General features: G+C 40.7%; 1 protein-coding gene across 2 annotated transcripts in view; it reads right to left on the bottom strand.

Moving 5' to 3' along the window:
- The window catches only part of jakmip1 (janus kinase and microtubule interacting protein 1), a 132,670-nt gene that overhangs the window by 13,299 nt on the left and 101,110 nt on the right, over positions 1-18,261 (bottom strand). For both annotated transcript variants that reach the window (XM_034181046.1, XM_034181047.1), the window contains exons 13-18: positions 14,048-14,110; positions 4,925-5,023; positions 3,894-3,995; positions 3,756-3,809; positions 3,581-3,646; positions 3,324-3,392 (exon numbers count right to left, since the gene is read on the bottom strand). In XM_034181046.1, the coding sequence (XP_034036937.1) occupies positions 3,324-3,392; positions 3,581-3,646; positions 3,756-3,809; positions 3,894-3,995; positions 4,925-5,023; positions 14,048-14,110 (453 nt within the window). The remainder of the gene's footprint in view (positions 1-3,323; positions 3,393-3,580; positions 3,647-3,755; positions 3,810-3,893; positions 3,996-4,924; positions 5,024-14,047; positions 14,111-18,261) is intronic.

Genomic DNA, 18,261 nt, shown 5'->3' with positions numbered 1-18,261 from the left:
GTCAAAACGAGAACGGAAATGAGAACGGAAATGGCGTAGTTCAAAATTAGAAGTATTCCACCTTGCGTGGCGTGATGCTATCTTAGACTATAAGCATGCACTACTGATTACAAAGTGGACCTATCACTCTGATTTGATCAACAAAAACAAGCATAACTCAAAGTTCTTGTTCAACACAGTGGCAACACTTATTCATGGCCAACCACCTATAGTTCGCTCTCCTTTTACAGCACAAGATTACCTGGATTACTTTGAGAAGAAAATAGAAGACATTAGGTTAAACATATCCCAGCATGCCTTAACCAAGCCACTACACCCTGCTATTGAGGTGGGCGCCATTACTGAGGTATTATCTAGATTTACAGAATTTGATAGTATCTCACTCGGCATGCTGATGAAACTCGTAACGTCAACAAAAAGCACAACCTGTTTATTTGATCCTATACCAACAAAACTGTTTAAGGACCTATGGCCCACTCTTGGGCCGACTGTGCTGGAAATGATTAATCTTTTTTTAACTTCTGGATCTGTTCCTAAATGTTTCAAATCTGCAGTGATTAAACCATTACTTAAGAAACCTAATCTTGACCCTAATGTATTGAAAAACTATCGGCCGATATCAAATCTATCATTTTGCTCTAAAATTCAGGATAAAGTGGTGTCACAGCAGCTCGTGCACTATCTTACTGAAAATAATCTCTTTGAGCCACTGCAGTCTGCTTTTAGAAAATATCATTCCACAGAGACAGCTCTCACTAAAGTGGTGAATGATCTTCTGCTTACAATGGATTCGGACACCACTACGGTTCTGTCGCTGTTAGATCTCAGTGCTGCATTTGATATGGTGGATCATCATATTCTACTTGATAGGCTGGAAAATCATTTTGGGATTACTGGGAGTGCCCTTACACAGCTGACGTCATACTTGACCAGTCGTTCTCACTCTGTTTTGTACAGTAACAATACCTCTAACCTTAGTGACATGAAATTTGGGCTTCCACAGGGGTCTGTCTTAGGCCCCCTGCTTTTCTCCCTTTATATAGCACCCCTTGGGCACATATTGCAGTGTTTTGGGATTACCTTTCACTGCTATGCTGATGACACTCAGATATACATGCCAATAACTGCTGGTAATCTCATTCACATCAAATCCTTAGAAGATTGCCTTGCACCACTGAGAATTTGGATGCCTTGAACCTTTCTATTTTTAAACTCTGATAAGACTGAAATGATGGTTTTTGGTCCAGTGAGACATCAGCATCAATTTGACCAGTTAACGCTAAGCCTAGGCTCGTGTGTCATACATCACACTGACAAAGTGAGGAACCTTGGGGTAATTTTTGATCCTACATTGTCCTTTGACCTCCTCATTAGAAATATTACGAGGACTGCATTCTTCCATCTGCAAAATATAGTGAAGATTCGTCCCATCCTGTCTATGGCTGATGCTGAGACCCTGATCCATGCATTTATCTCTTCTAGATTGGACTACTGCAATGTTCTATTTTCTGGTTTACCACAGTCCAGCATTAGGGCTCTCCAACTGGTTCAAAAAGCTGCAGCCAGACCTTTGACACGAAGCAGAAAGTTCGACCAAATTACACCCATTTTGGCATCCCTTCACTGGTTTCCTGTCCCACTGAGATCAGATTTTAAGGTTCTGCTACTAGTCTATAAAATTGTTTACAGACTGGCACCTCCCTACCTAGCTGACCTAATTAAACCCTACGTACCAGCCCAGGCTTTGCGTTCTCAGGATGCAGGACTACTTTGTGTCCCTAGGGTGAATAAGATGTCTGCGGGTCATAGAGCTTTCTCTTATCGTGCCCCTGTTCTGTGGAATGATCTCCTTGCATCAATAAAACAGTCAGATTCTGTGGAGACTTTCAAGTCCAGACTTAACACGCACTTATTTTCCCTTTAGTATGGCTAGCATACTGGCATAGTATAGTTTTACGTTTTTTACTCTTTTAATTCATTTAATTAGGAAACGGAGCATGCCGCGGCCTCAACTTTACCTAAATTCTGGGTCTTTTAATGAAGCTTAGGGCTTGTGGCTGTTGATCACCTTCATATTTCCTGTTTTTCTTATTGTTTAATGCTGACGAATTATACTGTATTTCTTGTCTTTTTGGTGCCTGATTCTGTTTTTTCTCTCTGTTTAAGGTGCAGCTCCATCCAGAGATGGGTGTGGTATTTGTGCTGGAGACCCTCCTGTCCTGTGCACCAACTGCATTTCCTGTATATTACTTTTGTGAATTGTTCTGTAATTTATGTCCGTAGCATGGCACAAGCAGAGGGTCACCCCTTTGAGTCTGGTCTGCTTAAGGTTTCTTCCTCAGAGGGAGTTTTTCCTTACCACTGCTGCTCTGGGGGTTAGTAAGGTTAGACTTTACTTGTGTGAAGCGCCTTGAGGCAGCTCTGTTGTGATTTGGTGCTACATAAGTGAAAATAAATTGAAATTCTAGAGGATTTGCAAATCATTGTATTCTGTTTTTATTTACATTTTACACAATGTCCTAACTTCATTGGAATTGGGGTTGTAGATAGTCCAAACTATACCTTTTTGGAATTATTATGATCAGACAAATAATGTGGTATAGTTTTCAACATGACTGGAGCATTTTTAAATTTTGACCCCTGTGTAATTCTTTATTGACCTCTGTAGCTCATAGGAGGTCAGCTCCAGGATGGCTCCATATCTGAAAATAAGCAGTTAATTTAGAATATGTGTGGCAAATTCCATGCTTTTATCACAAAATGAACAACTGTTTTGCTATGCCGCCCCACTAATAAGAAAGTGTTAAGTTTTGACAAATATTTGTTTCTCATAAAGCAAAATATGGAGAACCACACCCTACTTTTTCCTAAGTCGGGCTCAAACTTTTCAACTGGCTCTCGTAGTATACAAGACATGCAACTGCTGATGAGGTGAACAGTTTACAGTTAGGAGTATAAGGTGGGCAAGATTAAAGTTTGTTTGGGTGATGTATGACAAGAGGAATGCAAAGTGTGGCATATCCCCCCATGTTACATTAGTGTATGGATAGATGTGACAATGAAGTCTGGAAATTATTTTTACGGTGAAACACTGGTCCTTTAAAGACTATATTCAGCCTGTTATTACAGCAAGAGGTTGGCATGTTGTGTATTGACTGAAGCGACCAAGAAATTGTTTCATTCAGATAAGGTGTTCTTTACTTATTGTGTGGAAATGAAAAGTAAATGAAAACATAATGCCCCCAAGCTTCACTGAGTGGGAGCATAAAAATGCACAAGAAAAAAAAACAGACCATGCTGTGTTGTACAGCCTGATGATTCACCTTGTCATTTTCCAGGTCAATCATCTTCTGTGTGAGGGCAGCCTCTGTACTGTCTATCTGCTTCAGCCACTGGAGAAGAACAGGGAAAATAAAGTAATAAAGAAGTGCAGTGATTCTTTTCTCATAAGCTTAAAGAAAAAAGGTTACTGGCATTTTCCACATGTAGCTTGGCAAAAATGACTCAGCTGTACCATAGCAACTGTAGCAGAAACAACCAATGTGGGTGCACAGAGTGTTCACAGAACATGTCTGCTGACCTTTTCACATAAGGAAATCACAGTTCCCGCCTGGATCACTGCTACCTGCTCTTCATTTCGGAGATTCTACAAATAAGTACAGTGGGGATGTGGCATTGCAGAAGTGACAGTACATAGTATTTTAAATAAGTAGAGCACAGGGCTTATGTTATTCCACCAATATGTTTAAACTCACCCCATTATCTCCCAGGATGTCAAGTTTCTTCATTAGGTCAGGAATGACTACATCCTGCAGGGAGAGATTAAACCCAGACTTCTCTCAGACTGTATGTGCACCTTAAAGAAAGCTGCTCTTGGAACTGTGTGTTATTACCTTAACCCCCTGCTGGTGGCAGTAGATCTGCAGAGCACTACTGCTGTTCTCAGGGAAGACAGACATGTGAAGATTGAGGGCAGGCGATCTGCGCTCCCTCTCCTAAACAGAGCGCGTGCGCACACAAACACAAACACTACATTAGCACTCATAAAAAGCATCATGTCATCAGCTAAAGTGACCACATTTCTTGCTTCTTCAGCAGTGATGTGACTGTACCTCAAGCCATCGGTGGTGATGAGCAGTGAGACATTATACATGAATGACACATAACGATTGTAAAGGCCAGTTTCAAACTGAATGAAAAGGGAGTGAATGAGGGATTTACTTACATGGTACTCAAAGCATAGTCGGGATCTGCCAAAATGAGGACGTGGAAACCCATAAACTGAACCAAAACACATGCTGAAACTCAATACTGAAAATGTGATCACAGCAGTTTTTAGACAGAACTGCAACATAAAAAATATGTGGTATCAACTGATATGAATAACAGATGATGTAGCTTTCATTTCAACTGCAAAATGCATTTTGGTCTGTACCAGTTACTTTTTGCTTCTTTACTTCTATGTGTAATGCAAACTGTGTCAAAAATAACTCTCATGAATGAATACCAAAATCTTTTACTATATGTTCAGACACATCTGTCCTTCATTATGGAATAATCTCAGCAGTTATGAAAAATGGAGACAAACTGTAAGACATGCATCAAAACATGGGGGATAAAATGAACAATGAAGGGTCTGGTATGTGTAATTAAATACTTTTTTATTTAATTAAAATTCTTTTAAGAGAATATTCATTAAAACTATAAAAAAATAAAAAAAATAAAAATTCCAGTTGACTGAAAAGAGGATGCACAGAGCTGCCATGCAAAAAAAAAGAAGTGCAGGAGTACACAGTGCAAAAAACTTTCTACACAAGTACATAAATGCCTGTCTGGTCGGTCACTGTATGTAAGTCTTGAGTCTGCAGCTGACATGATCATTGTCCCTTCCTGATGACACTTTGATGCCAGTACAGTCTCTTACTTCCAGTTCCAATACTCTGAATTCCAGCAGCTCGTTCTGGTCCCGTGCATCCTGAACTTCTGCCTGCAGTCGTGACTCATTCTGCTGCAATGCACACAGCTAAAGAGCACACACATGAAAGACCTTCATTACATACATAACATAGGTTTTCTGCAATAAATTATAAAAAGCAGTGCTTGTTGCAGTGTTTTTATGCTTTCACATGCAGGCACAAACTCAGATTACTCTAAAGCATCATTGAACCCACTCAGACCAAAGAAATTTCACTTTAACCACAGATTGCATCCAGCTGCTGCACAAGGGTTTACAGTACTACCCGTGTCTTTGGCCAATCTGAACAAATCAGTCGGGGTTAGATGATCCGTGTAAACAACCTACCATTTGATGTGGGACAGACCTGGGTATGTCCACAACACAAGCTCGGAAATCTTCATGTGATTGTATTTTTTATTTGTCCAACTTATATGAATGTCTGGACGTGTGACTTGGAACAGTCTTCCTCCTTCAGCTTCCACCATCTAATCCTTTGTTGAGCTCTGACTCTCTTCCTCTTCTTCAAATCTAAAGTCATCCTATAAATCAACATCCTATGCTGTCTAGCTATTTCAACTGAATTCACTTTATTTAGTTTATATCATGCCAAGTCACAACAAAGCTGTGTCAAGGCGCTTCACGCAGGAAAGGTCTAACCTTACCAACCCCTAGAGCAAGCACACTCTCCTCTGCCACAAGTTTACACTCTCCAAATTTCTTTTAGCTTGCATCTCCTGTCACCTGTGGGGCATATGCACCGATGATATTGTATGATAAAACAGTTAAATGTGGTCTATTAAACATTAGGTCTCTCTCTTCTAAGTCCCTGTTGGTAAATGATATAATAATTGATCAACATATTGATTTATTCTGCCTAACAGAAACCTGGTTACAGCAGGATGAATATGTTAGTTTAAATGAGTCAACACCCCCGAGTCACACTAACTGTCAGAATGCTCGTAGCACGGGCCGGGGCGGTGGATTAGCAGCAATCTTCCATTCCAGCTTATTAATTAATCAAAAACCCAGACAGAGCTTTAATTCATTTGAAAGCTTGTCTCTTAGTCTTGTCCATCCAAATTGGAAGTCCCAAAAACCAGTTTTATTTGTTATTATCTATCGTCCACCTGGTCGTTACTGTGAGTTTCTCTGTGAATTTTCAGACCTTTTGTCTGACTTAGTGCTTAGCTCAGATAAGATAATTATAGTGGGCGATTTTAACATCCACACAGATGCTGAGAATGACAGCCTCAACACTGCATTTAATCTATTATTAGACTCTATTGGCTTTGCTCAAAAAGTAAATGAGTCCACCCACCACTTTAATCATATCTTAGATCTTGTTCTGACTTATGGTATGGAAATAGAAGACTTAACAGTATTCCCTGAAAACTCCCTTCTGTCTGATCATTTTTTAATAACATTTACATTTACTCTGATGGACTACCCAGCAGTAGGGAATAAGTTTCATTACACTAGAAGTCTTTCAGAAAGCGCTGTAACTAGGTTTAAGGATATGATTCCTTCTTTGTGTTCTCTAATGCCATGTGGCAACACGGTGCAGAGTGGCTACCTAGGCTCTGTAAGGGAGATAGAGTATCTCGTCAATAGTTTTACATCCTCATTGAAGACAACTTTGGATGCTGTAGCTCCTCTGAAAAAGAGAGCTTTAAATCAGAAGTGTCTGACTCCATGGTATAACTCTCAAACTCGTAGCTTAAAGCAGATAACCCGTAAGTTGGAGAGGAAATGGCGTCTCACTAATTTAGAAGATCTTCACTTAGCCTGGAAAAAGAGTCTGTTGCTCTATAAAAAAGCCCTCCGTAAAGCTAGGACATCTTTCTACTCATCACTAATTGAAGAAAATAAGAACAACCCCAGGTTTCTTTTCAGCACTGTAGCCAGGCTGACAAAGAGTCAGAGCTCTATTGAGCTGAGTATTCCATTATCTTTAACTAGTAATGAGTTCATGACTTTCTTTGCTAACAAAATTTTAACTATTAGAGAAAAAATTACTCATAACCATCCCAAAGACGTATCGTTATCTTTGGCTGCTTTCAGTGATGCCGGTATTTGGTTAGACTCTTTCTCTCCGATTGTTCTGTCTGAGTTATTTTCATTAGTTATTTCATCCAAACCATCAACATGTTTATTAGACCCCATTCCTACCAGGCTGCTCAAGGAAGCCCTACCATTATTTAATGCTTCGATCTTAAATATGATCAATCTATCTTTGTTAGTTGGCTATGTACCACAGGCTTTTAAGGTGGCAGTAATTAAACCATTACTTAAAAAGCCATCACTTGACCCAGCTATCTTAGCTAATTATAGGCCAATCTCCAACCTTCCTTTTCTCTCAAAAATTCTTGAAAGGGTAGTTGTAAAACAGCTAACTGATCATCTGCAGAGGAATGGTCTATTTGAAGAGTTTCAGTCAGGTTTTAGAATTCATCATAGTACAGAAACAGCATTAGTGAAGGTTACAAATGATCTTCTTATGGCCTCGGACAGTGGACTCATCTCTGTGCTTGTTCTGTTAGACCTCAGTGCTGCTTTTGATACTGTTGACCATAAAATTTTATTACAGAGATTAGAGCATGCCATAGGTATTAAAGGCACTGCGCTGCGGTGGTTTGAATCATATTTGTCTAATAGATTACAATTTGTTCATGTAAATGGGGAATCTTCTTCACAGACTAAAGTTAATTATGGAGTTCCACAAGGTTCTGTGCTAGGACCAATTTTATTCACTTTATATATGCTTCCCTTAGGCAGTATTATTAGACGGTATTGCTTAAATTTTCATTGTTACGCAGATGATACCCAGCTTTATCTATCCATGAAGCCAGAGGACACACACCAATTAGCTAAACTGCAGGATTGTCTTACAGACATAAAGACATGGATGACCTCCAATTTCCTGCTTTTAAACTCAGATAAAACTGAAGTTATTGTTCTTGGCCCCACAAATCTTAGAAACATGGTGTCTAACCAGAGCCTTACTCTGGATGGCATTACCCTGACCTCTAGTAATACTGTGAGAAATCTTGGAGTCATTTTTGATCAGGATATGTCATTCAAAGCGCATATTAAACAAATATGTAGGACTGCTTTTTTGCATTTACGCAATATCTCTAAAATCAGAAAGGTCTTGTCTCAGAGTGATGCTGAAAAACTAATTCATGCATTTATTTCCTCTAGGCTGGACTATTGTAATTCATTATTATCAGGTTGTCCTAAAAGTTCCCTAAAAAGCCTTCAGTTAATTCAAAATGCTGCAGCTAGAGTGCTGACGGGGACTAGAAGGAGAGAGCATATCTCACCCATATTGGCCTCTCTTCATTGGCTTCCTGTTAATTCTAGAATAGAATTTAAAATTCTTCTTCTTACTTATAAGGTTTTGAATAATCAGGTCCCATCTTATCTTAGGGACCTCGTAGTACCATATCACCCCAATAGAGCACTTCGCTCTCAGACTGCAGGCTTACTTGTAGTTCCTAGGGTTTGTAAGAGTAGAATGGGAGGCAGAGCCTTCAGCTTTCAGGCTCCTCTCCTGTGGAACCAGCTCCCAATTCAGATCAGGGAGACAGACACCCTCTCTACTTTTAAGATTAGGCTTAAAACTTTCCTTTTTGCTAAAGCTTATAGTTAGGGCTGGATCAGGTGACCCTGAACCATCCCTTAGTTATGCTGCTATACACGTAGACTGCTGGGGGGTTCCCATGATGCACTGTTTCTTTCTCTTTTTGCTCTGTATGCACCACTCTGCATTTAATCATTAGTGATCGATCTCTGCTCCCCTCCACAGCATGTCTTTTTCCTGGTTCTCTCCCTCAGCCCCAACCAGTCCCAGCAGAAGACTGCCCCTCCCTGAGCCTGGTTCTGCTGGAGGTTTCTTCCTGTTAAAAGGGAGTTTTTCCTTCCCACTGTAGCCAAGTGCTTGCTCACAGGGGGTCGTTTTGACCGTTGGGGTTTTACATCATTATTGTATGGCCTTGCCTTACAATATAAAGCGCCTTGGGGCAACTGTTTGTTGTGATTTGGCGCTATATAAAAAAAAAATTGATTGATTGATTGATTGATTCATCATCACCCCTTCAATTTCCAACTTCACACTCACCACCCTGTCAGACAATCACTTAACCTCCAACACACTCTCAAGGGCCCCTTCACACATAGTGCAAATAAGTAGAACTCAGGGTGACTCACGGTGGAACAACCAGGTTAAATTAAAAAAAGCAACTGTCGCTCAAGGGAGTCGAACCCGTAAGCTCTGATTACCAGACGGAAACTTTACCACTGCACTACCATCACTGGCCTGTAATCAGTGCGGAAAAATGCCTGAAATATACAACAACATGGACGAGGTGCTGTGTGCAGGCAAAGGTGAAAGATGTCTTATATATTTCCCCGTGAGGACAGCAGGGAGAGACATGCACCTCACGGAGGAATGTTGTAAATTCATGTCACAGAACGTGTTCTCAAGCTGGGATGTCCAGGAGCTGGAATGTCCTCCATCCGTTCAGCGGCCAGACCAATGTGTTACTGTCTGTGTTATGTGGTCATTCATTTTTGTTATTTGTTATGTAATTGCATATGTAGGTATTGTAATTATTAATAAAACTGTCCTTGCGGTGGTTTCTGTGTTTGTAATGTGTGCATGTTATCCAGCTGTCAGTGTGCTGTCAACAGCTGACATGCACCTCCCCGTGCTGTGTGTGACCAGACCTCGCTATCCGGCCCCCATGTGATTAGATCTGTGCATACATATAAACATTTTAAGCAGACATCTGACGTGCTGCTGCACCTACATCATGTCAGAGCGTCAGTAGCGAAATGAGGCAATTGGCGCCTCGTTTCTGCTTAAAACTGCTTCATTTCTGCTTAAAACTGAGTTTAGAATGATTGAAGAGGTTTTGCTTTGCCATCTGATGTTTAATAATCACATTATTCCCTCTGATCGTTTCGGGTGAAAAGAGTCGGTCTCAGACGTGCTGCTGTGGTCCCAAATGACACATGCGTAGTGGAGACAGGGCGGACCAGTTTTTTGGGGGGGACGTTCGGTCTGCGACATCGGCTCTCAGAATATACTGGCTGCACACATCATGTGGCTGAGTTGGTACAGCCATGAACTCAATATTATAAATAAATAAGTCATTAGGACCACCTCATCCAGTGCAGAGGTTTTTGGTACATCAATCATAGTACACTGCACTACATTTTGCAGTGAGTGTAGAGAATATTTCATACACCAGTTTTGCATTTGAATACATTCATTCATTCATTCATCTTCTACCGCTTAGTCCAATTAAGGGTCGCGGGGGGGATAGAGCCTATCCCAGCAGTTATAGGGCGCGAGGCAGGGTACACCCAGGACAGGACGCAAGTCTGTCGCAGGGCCACAACCAGACATTTGAATACAATGTTATGTTAATCATGTTCAATACTTGAGGCTACATTACTGGACGATGTGTCCCTGAATGTCACTCAAAAACATATGGATATACAATCTCCCAGACAAATATTAAAGTAACACTGCTAAAATGACAGTGATGTGTGTGGAAATACAGTTTGTGGAGACAGGACAGACCAGGGTCCTAAATGAACGGAGTCAAATGCGGATCTGATCAACATTCTGCTCTGAAATGGTCTAACATGCATTAAACGAGCATTCAGCAGACATGCGCCAAACCTGTGCCTCCTTTATACAACCCCTGGCAAAAATTATGGAATCACCGGCCTCGGAGGATGTTCATTCAGTTGTTTAATTTTGTAGAAAAAAAGCAGATCACAGACATGACACAAAACTAAAGTCATTTCAAATGGCAACTTTCTGGCTTTAAGAAACACTATAAGAAATCAGGAAAAAAAAATTGTGGCAGTCAGTAACGGTTACTTTTTTTAAACCAAGCAGAGGGAAAAAAAATATGGACTCACTCAATTCTGAGGAAAAAATTATGGAATCACCCTGTAAATTTTCATCCCCAAAACTAACACCTGCATTGAATCAGATCTGCTCATTAGTCTACATCTAAAAAGGAGTGATCACACCTTGGAGAGCTGTTGCACCAAGTGGACTGACATGAATCATGGCTCCAACACGAGAGATGTCAATTGAAACAAAGGAGAGGATTATCAAACTCTTAAAAGAGGGTAAATCATCAAATCAAATCAATTTTATTTGTATAGCGCCAAATCACAACAAACAGTTGCCCCAAGGTGCTTCACAGTATTACTACAGGTCAGGGTAATGCCATTCAGAGTAAGGATCTGGTTAGACACCATGTTTCTAAGATTTGTGGGGCCAAGTACAATAACTTCAGTTTTATCTGAGTTTAAAAGCAGGAAATTAGAGGTCATCCATGTCTTTATGTCTGTAAGACAATCCTGCAGTTTAGCTAATTGGTGTGGGTCCTCTGACTTCATGGATACATAAAGCTGGGTATCATCTGCATAACAATGAAAATTTAAGCAATGCTTTCTAATAATACTGCCTAAGGGAAGTATGTATAAAGTTAATAAAATTGGTCCTAGCACAGAACCTTGTGGAACTCCATAATTAACCTTAGTCTGTGAAGAAGATTCCCCATTTACATGAACAAATTGTAATCTATTAGATAAATAAGATTCAAACCACCGCAGCGCAGTGCCTTTAATACCTATGGCATGCTCTAATCTCTGTAATAAAATTTTATGGTCAACAGTATCAAAAGCAGCACTGAGGTCTAACAGAACAAGCACAGAGAGATGAGTCCACTGTCTGAGGCCATAAGAAGATAATTTATAACCTTCACTAATGCTGTTTTTGTACTATGATGGACTATAAAACCTGACTGAAACTCTTCAAATAGACCATTCCTCTGCAGATGATCAGTTAGCTGTTTTACAACTACCCTTTCAAGAATTTTTGAGAGAAAAGGAAGGTTGGAGATTGGCCTATAATTAGCTAAGATAGCTGGGTCAAGTGATGGCTTTTTCAGTAATGGTTTAATTACTGCCACCTTAAAAGCCTGTGGTACATAGCCAACTAATAAAGATAGATTGATCATATTTAAGATCGAAGCATTAATTAATGGTAGGGCTTCCTTGAGCAGCCTGGTAGGAATGGGGTCTAATAGACATGTTGATGGTTTGGAGGAAGTAACTAATGAAAATAACTCAGACAGAACAATCGGAGAGAAAGAGTTTAACCAAATACCGGCATCACTGAAAGCAGCCAAAGAGAACGATATGTCTTTGGGATGGTTATGAGTAATTTTTTCTCTAATAGTTAAACTTTTATTAGCAAAGAAAGTCATGAAGTCATTACTAGTTAAAGTTAAAGGAATACTCAGCTCAATAGAGCTCTGACTCTTAGTCAGCCTGGCTACAGTGCTGAAAAGAAACCTGGGATTGTTCTTATTTTCTTCAATTAGTGATGAGTAGTAAGATGTCCTAGCTTTAAGGAGGGCTTTTTTATAGAGCAACAAACTCTTTTTCCAGGCTAAGTGAAGATCTTCCAAATTAGTGAGACGCCATTTCCTCTCCAATTTATGGGTTATCTGCTTTAAGCTGCGGGTTTGTGAGTTATACCACGGAGTCAGGCACTTCTGATTTAAGGCTCTCTTTTTCAGAGGAGCTACAGCATCCAAAGTTGTCCTCAATGAGGATATAAAACTATTGATGAGATAATCTATCTCACTCACAGAGTTTAGGTAGTTACTCTGCCCAGTGTTGGTATATGGCATTGGAGAACATAAAGAAGGAATCATATCCTTAAACCTAGTTACAGCGCTTTCTGAAAGATTTCAACTGTAATGAAACTTACAGTAACTTACAGTAGTTATGCAATGTTGCAAAAGATGTTGGTTGTTCACAGTCAGCTGTGTCTAAACTCTGGACCAAATACAAACAACATGGGAACGTTGTTAAAGGCAAACATACTGGTAGACCAAGGAAGACATCAAAGCGTCAAGACAGAAAACTTAAAGCAATATGTCTCAAAAATCGAAAATGCACAACAAAACAAATGAGGAACGAATGGGAGGAAACTGGAGTTAACATCTGTGACCAAACTGTAAGAAACCGCCTAAAGGAAATGGGATTTACATACAGAAAAGCTAAACGAAAGCCATCATTAACACCTAAACAGAAAAAAAACAAGGTTACAATGGGCTAAGGAAAAGCAATCGTGGACTGTGGATGACTGGATGAAAGTCATATTCAGTGATGAATCTCGAATCTGCATTGGGCAAGGTGATGATGCTGGAACTTTTGTTTGGTGCCGTTCCAATGAGATTTATAAAGATGACTGCCTGAAGAGAACATGTAAATTTCCACAGTCATTGATGATATGGGGCTGCATGTCAGGTAAAGGCACTGAGGAGATGGCTGTCATTACATCATCAATAAATGCACAAGTTTACGTTGATATTTTGGACACTTTTGGGGATGATGAAATCATTTTTCAAGATGATAATGCATCTTGCCATAGAGCAAAAACTGTGAAAACATTCCTTGCAAAAGGACACATAGGGTCAATGTCATGGCCTGCAAATAGTCCGGATCTTAATCCAATTGAAAATCTTTGGTGGAAGTTGAAGAAAATGGTCCATGACAAGGCTCCAACCTGCAAAGCTGATCTGGCAACAGCAATCAGAGAAAGTTGGAGAGCAGATTGATGAAGAGTACTGTTTGTCACTCATTAAGTCCATGCCTCAGAGATTGCAAGCTGTTATAAAAGCCATAGGTGGTGCAACAAAATACTAGTGATGTGTTGGAGCGTTCTTTTGTTTTTCATGATTCCATAATTTTTTCCTCAGAACTGAGTGAGTCCATATTTTTTTCCCTCTGCTTGGTCTAAAAAAGTAACCGTTACTGACTGCCACAATTCTTTTTCCTGATTTCTTATAGTGTTTCTTAAAACCAGAAAGTTGCCATTTGAAATGACTTTAGTTTTGTGTCATGTCTGTGATCTGCTTTTTTTCTACAAACTTAAACAACTGAATGAACATCCTCCGAGGCCGGTGATTCCATAATTTTTGCCAGGGGTTGTAGAAGCAGTACATGTGCACAGGAGTGCTCTGAAATACTATCCACCCTGCCATTTACCTTTTCATGAAGCTCCTGGTTGGCCTTGAGCAAGTATTGTTTATCTTCAACCCATTTTGAGTCCTGCCACAATAAAAACACAACATGAGCAGGCAACAATACAGACAATAAAATAAATAAGACAACCAAAAAAGGAAGATGTGAAGGATAATGGCTACAGTCAGCCAACCAAAAAAAAAACAGATACAAGCAGGCTGCACAGCATCAGGAGGAAACAAACGTGTCCCAAGACAGAAAGCAGCAGGGCCACAACTCCCAACCAGGGACCACTTAAGCCACAGCAGAACAGATAACCAGCAGTAAACATGCATAAGCAAAAAATAAAAATAAGAACTAAAGCTACATGAAACACAAACTTGTTTAATATTATAATACCATCAGGATGTATTATATTCAATACAGGTAACTGAGAAGCAGCACTGTAATATATCTTACACCTACTGTTTGAAAACATACCAAAAGGTGTGTTATTAAAATCTTACAGACTACCTGAGTGACCCACTCACCACTGAGCCACTGAAGGCTCCTGCTCAAATTAGAAAAGGTGACCCACCCATTTATAATCCCTTTCTTTCTTACAGGCATGCAACTCATTTGTAGCAACTGTAGCAACTCAACCTCTTACTGATTTTAACTGTTCAACTCACATCTTCACCCACCTACTCCAATTAAGGATCGCAGGGGGCTGGAGCCTATCCCAGCAGTCACAGGGTGTGAGGTGGGGTACACCCTAGTCAGGACGCCAGTGTGTCGCATGGGCCACATATAGACAAACAAACACAGTCACACCTATGGACAATTTAAAGTTTCCAATTAACCTAACCTGCATGTCACTGGATGTGGGAGGAAGCTGAAGCACCCGGAGAGAACCCACGAAAACACAGGGAGAACATGCAAACTCCACACAGAAAGGCCACAGGTGGGATGATTTTAACTGTTCTTTTTCCACATAATTTAGAAAACATGTTTTGGCTTTGCTCGGTATCAGACATGTTGATCCTGTATGAGCCAATAGTGGGTCCTGAAGAAGGCCTGTAAAATCAACACCACAATGTAAACCACTAATCAAACTTGATTTTAGACATTATTTTGTGAGGTAATTTTTTTTTAACATGTTCTTTTTTGTCTTTACCTCTATATGGCTATGTTTTCATGACTACATAAAAGTGGGAGACCAATTTTTTGGGAACTTGGTAACAGATGTTGTAATGATGTTGCAACAAAAAAGTTCAGTTCATCTGGTCACTTTTTAACATTAACATAGCATTTTGAATATTTTTGCCAGTAATTCCAAAACTAATGCATACACTGTATAAAAACTTTAAAGAATGAAGGTAACACAAATGTGTTGGTTCTTGATGAAGCTCTGTGCTATAATAAGTGATACTCTTGTTTCTGAGAGGGCAGTACATCAGTGTCACAGTCATCACTGGAGTGAGTGTGCCACAACATGGATTGCGCAATACCGTAAAGACGTGACAAGTGGAACGCACCAGATGTGAGGCTGTGTTGTTAACAATAAGACATTGCACACATCCTTCAAAAAGGAAGTGTCTCAGAAGCGTGCCTTGTGACACAACTGCAACGCCCCCTAGAGAATATGAAGCTGCCATTTATTTTTCCACATGTGATGCAAGTGGCATGCAGCAAAGTTAATATATTAAGACAAACACCATGTGTACACAACACAGCCAGCGTTTCAATGGTAAGAGATCAGGCCAAGAATCAACACCAGGCCACAAATAGTTATTTTTGTTTTGTTTGTTAATGATGCCAACAACAAATTACGCTGACAAAATAACACCAAATATCTATTCATTTGTAAATCACTAATAATTTTGGTGCAGCAGCTGGGATCAGCACTGCGGCTGTAAAAAAAAAAAAAAAAAAAAAAAAAAAAAAAAAAATCACACACAGCTCAGGTTCCACCCACCAGTTAAATACTTTTCTTATAAGTTCACTTAACTGCCTATAAAGTCATTTTCACATGAAAATATAACAGTAATGGAAAATTATTAAACTTATTCTACTGAGTGAACCAGTGGATTTCGGCACTGCGCGCACACGTTTAGGCCTCAACAAGTCTTAATTCAACACAGTCACAAATGTGTTAAACATATAACTGTAAAAATAATTTATTTGTGAAGTTTGTTCATCCAGATTTTAACTCTGAAGATGAAGATTTGAAAACAAAAATAATCCACATTGAACTCTTGCTCAAATAAAATAATTATTAAAGGTGTCATATAGTCCAAAACTAAACTACACTCAACAAAAATATAAACGCAACACTTTTGGTTTTGCTCCCATTTTGTATGAGATGAACTCAAAGATCTAAAACTTTTTCCACATACAAAATATCACCATTTCCTTCAAATATTGTTCACAAACCAGTCTAAATCTGTGATAGTGAGCACTTCTCCTTTGCTGAGATAATCCATCCCACTTCACAGGTGTGCCATATCAAGATGCTGATTAGACACCATGATTATTGCACAGGTGTGCCTTAGACTGCCCACAATAAAAGGCCACTCTGAAAGGTGCAGTTTTATCACACAGCACAATGCCACAGATGTCGCAAGATTTGAGGGAGCGTGCAATTGGCATGCTGACAGCAGGAATGTCAACCAGAGCTGTTGCTCGTGTATTGAATTTTCATTTCTCTACCATAAGCCGTCTCCAAAGGCGTTTCAGAGAATTTGGCAGTACATCCAACCAGCCTCACAACCTCAGACCACGTGTAACCACACCAGCCCAGGACCTCCACATCCAGCATGTTCACCTCCAAGATCGTCTGAGACCAGCCACTCAGACAGCTGCTGAAACAATCGGTTTGCATAACCAAAGAATATCTGCACAAACTGTCAGAAACCGTCTCAGGGAAGCTCATCTGCATGCTCGTCGTCCTCATCGGGGTCTCGACCTGACTCCAGTTCGTCGTCGTAACCGACTTGAGTGGGCAAATGCTCACATTCGCTGGCGTTTGGCACGTTGGAGAGGTGTTCTCTTCACGGATGAATCCCGGTTCACACTGTCCAGGGCAGATGGCAGACAGCGTGTGTGGCGTTGTGTGGGTGAGCGGTTTTCTGATGTCAATGTTGTGGATCGAGTGGCCCATGGTGGCGGTGGGGTTATGGTATGGGCAGGCATCTGTTATGGACGAAGAACACAGGTGCATTTTATTGATGGCATTTTGAATGCACAGAGATACCGTGACGAGATCCTGAGGCCCATTGTTGTGCCATACATCCAAGAACATCACCTCATGTTGCAGCAAGATAATGCACGGCCCCATGTTGCAAGGATCTGTACACAATTCTTGGAAGCTGAAAATGTCCCAGTTCTTGCATGGCCGGCATACTCACCAGACATGTCACCCATTGAGCATGTTTTGGATGCTCTGGACCGGCGTATAGGACAGCGTGTACCAGTTCCTGCCAATATCCAGCAACTTCGCACAGCCATTGAAGAGGAGTGGACCAACATTCCACAGGCCACAATTGACAACCTGATCAACTCCATGCGAAGGAGATGTGTTGCACTGCATGAGGCAAATGGTGGTCACACCAGATACTGACTGGTATCCCCCCCAATAAAGTAAAACTGCACCTTTCAGAGTGGCCTTTTATTGTGGACAGTCTAAGGCACACCTGTGCACTAATCATGGTGTCTAATCAGCATCTTGGTATGGCACACCTGTGAGGTGGGATGGATTATCTCAGCAAAGGAGAAGTGCTCACTATCACAGATTTAGACTGATTTGTGAACAATATTTGAGGGAAAAGGTGATATTGTGTATGTGGAAAAAGTTTTAGATCTTTGAGTTCATCTCATACAAAATGGGAGCAAAACAAAAAGTGTTGCGTTTATATTTTTGTTGAGTGTAAAAGGGTAAAGCTCTCAATTTACCAATCGATCTACGTTCCGATCCTCACCTATGGTCATGAGATTTGGCTCATGACCGAAAGAACGAGATCGCGGGTACAAGCGGCCGAGATGAGTTTCCTCCGCAGGGTAGCTGGGCGCTCCCTTAGAGATAGAGTGAGGAGCTCGGTCACTCGGGAGGAGCTCGGAGTCGAGCCGCTGTTCCTCCACGTCGAAAGGAGTCAGCTGAGGTGGCTCGGGCATCTTTTCCGGATGCCCCCTGGACGCCTCGCTGGAGGTGTTCCGGGCACATCCCATTGGGAGGAGGCCCCGGGGAAGACCCAGGACAC

Source organism: Thalassophryne amazonica, chromosome 11 (assembly GCF_902500255.1).
Source record: "Thalassophryne amazonica chromosome 11, fThaAma1.1, whole genome shotgun sequence".
NCBI lineage: Eukaryota > Metazoa > Chordata > Actinopteri > Batrachoidiformes > Batrachoididae > Thalassophryne > Thalassophryne amazonica.
Note: the sequence above shows the minus strand (reverse complement) of the source record. Positions and strands in the feature narration are given on the sequence as shown.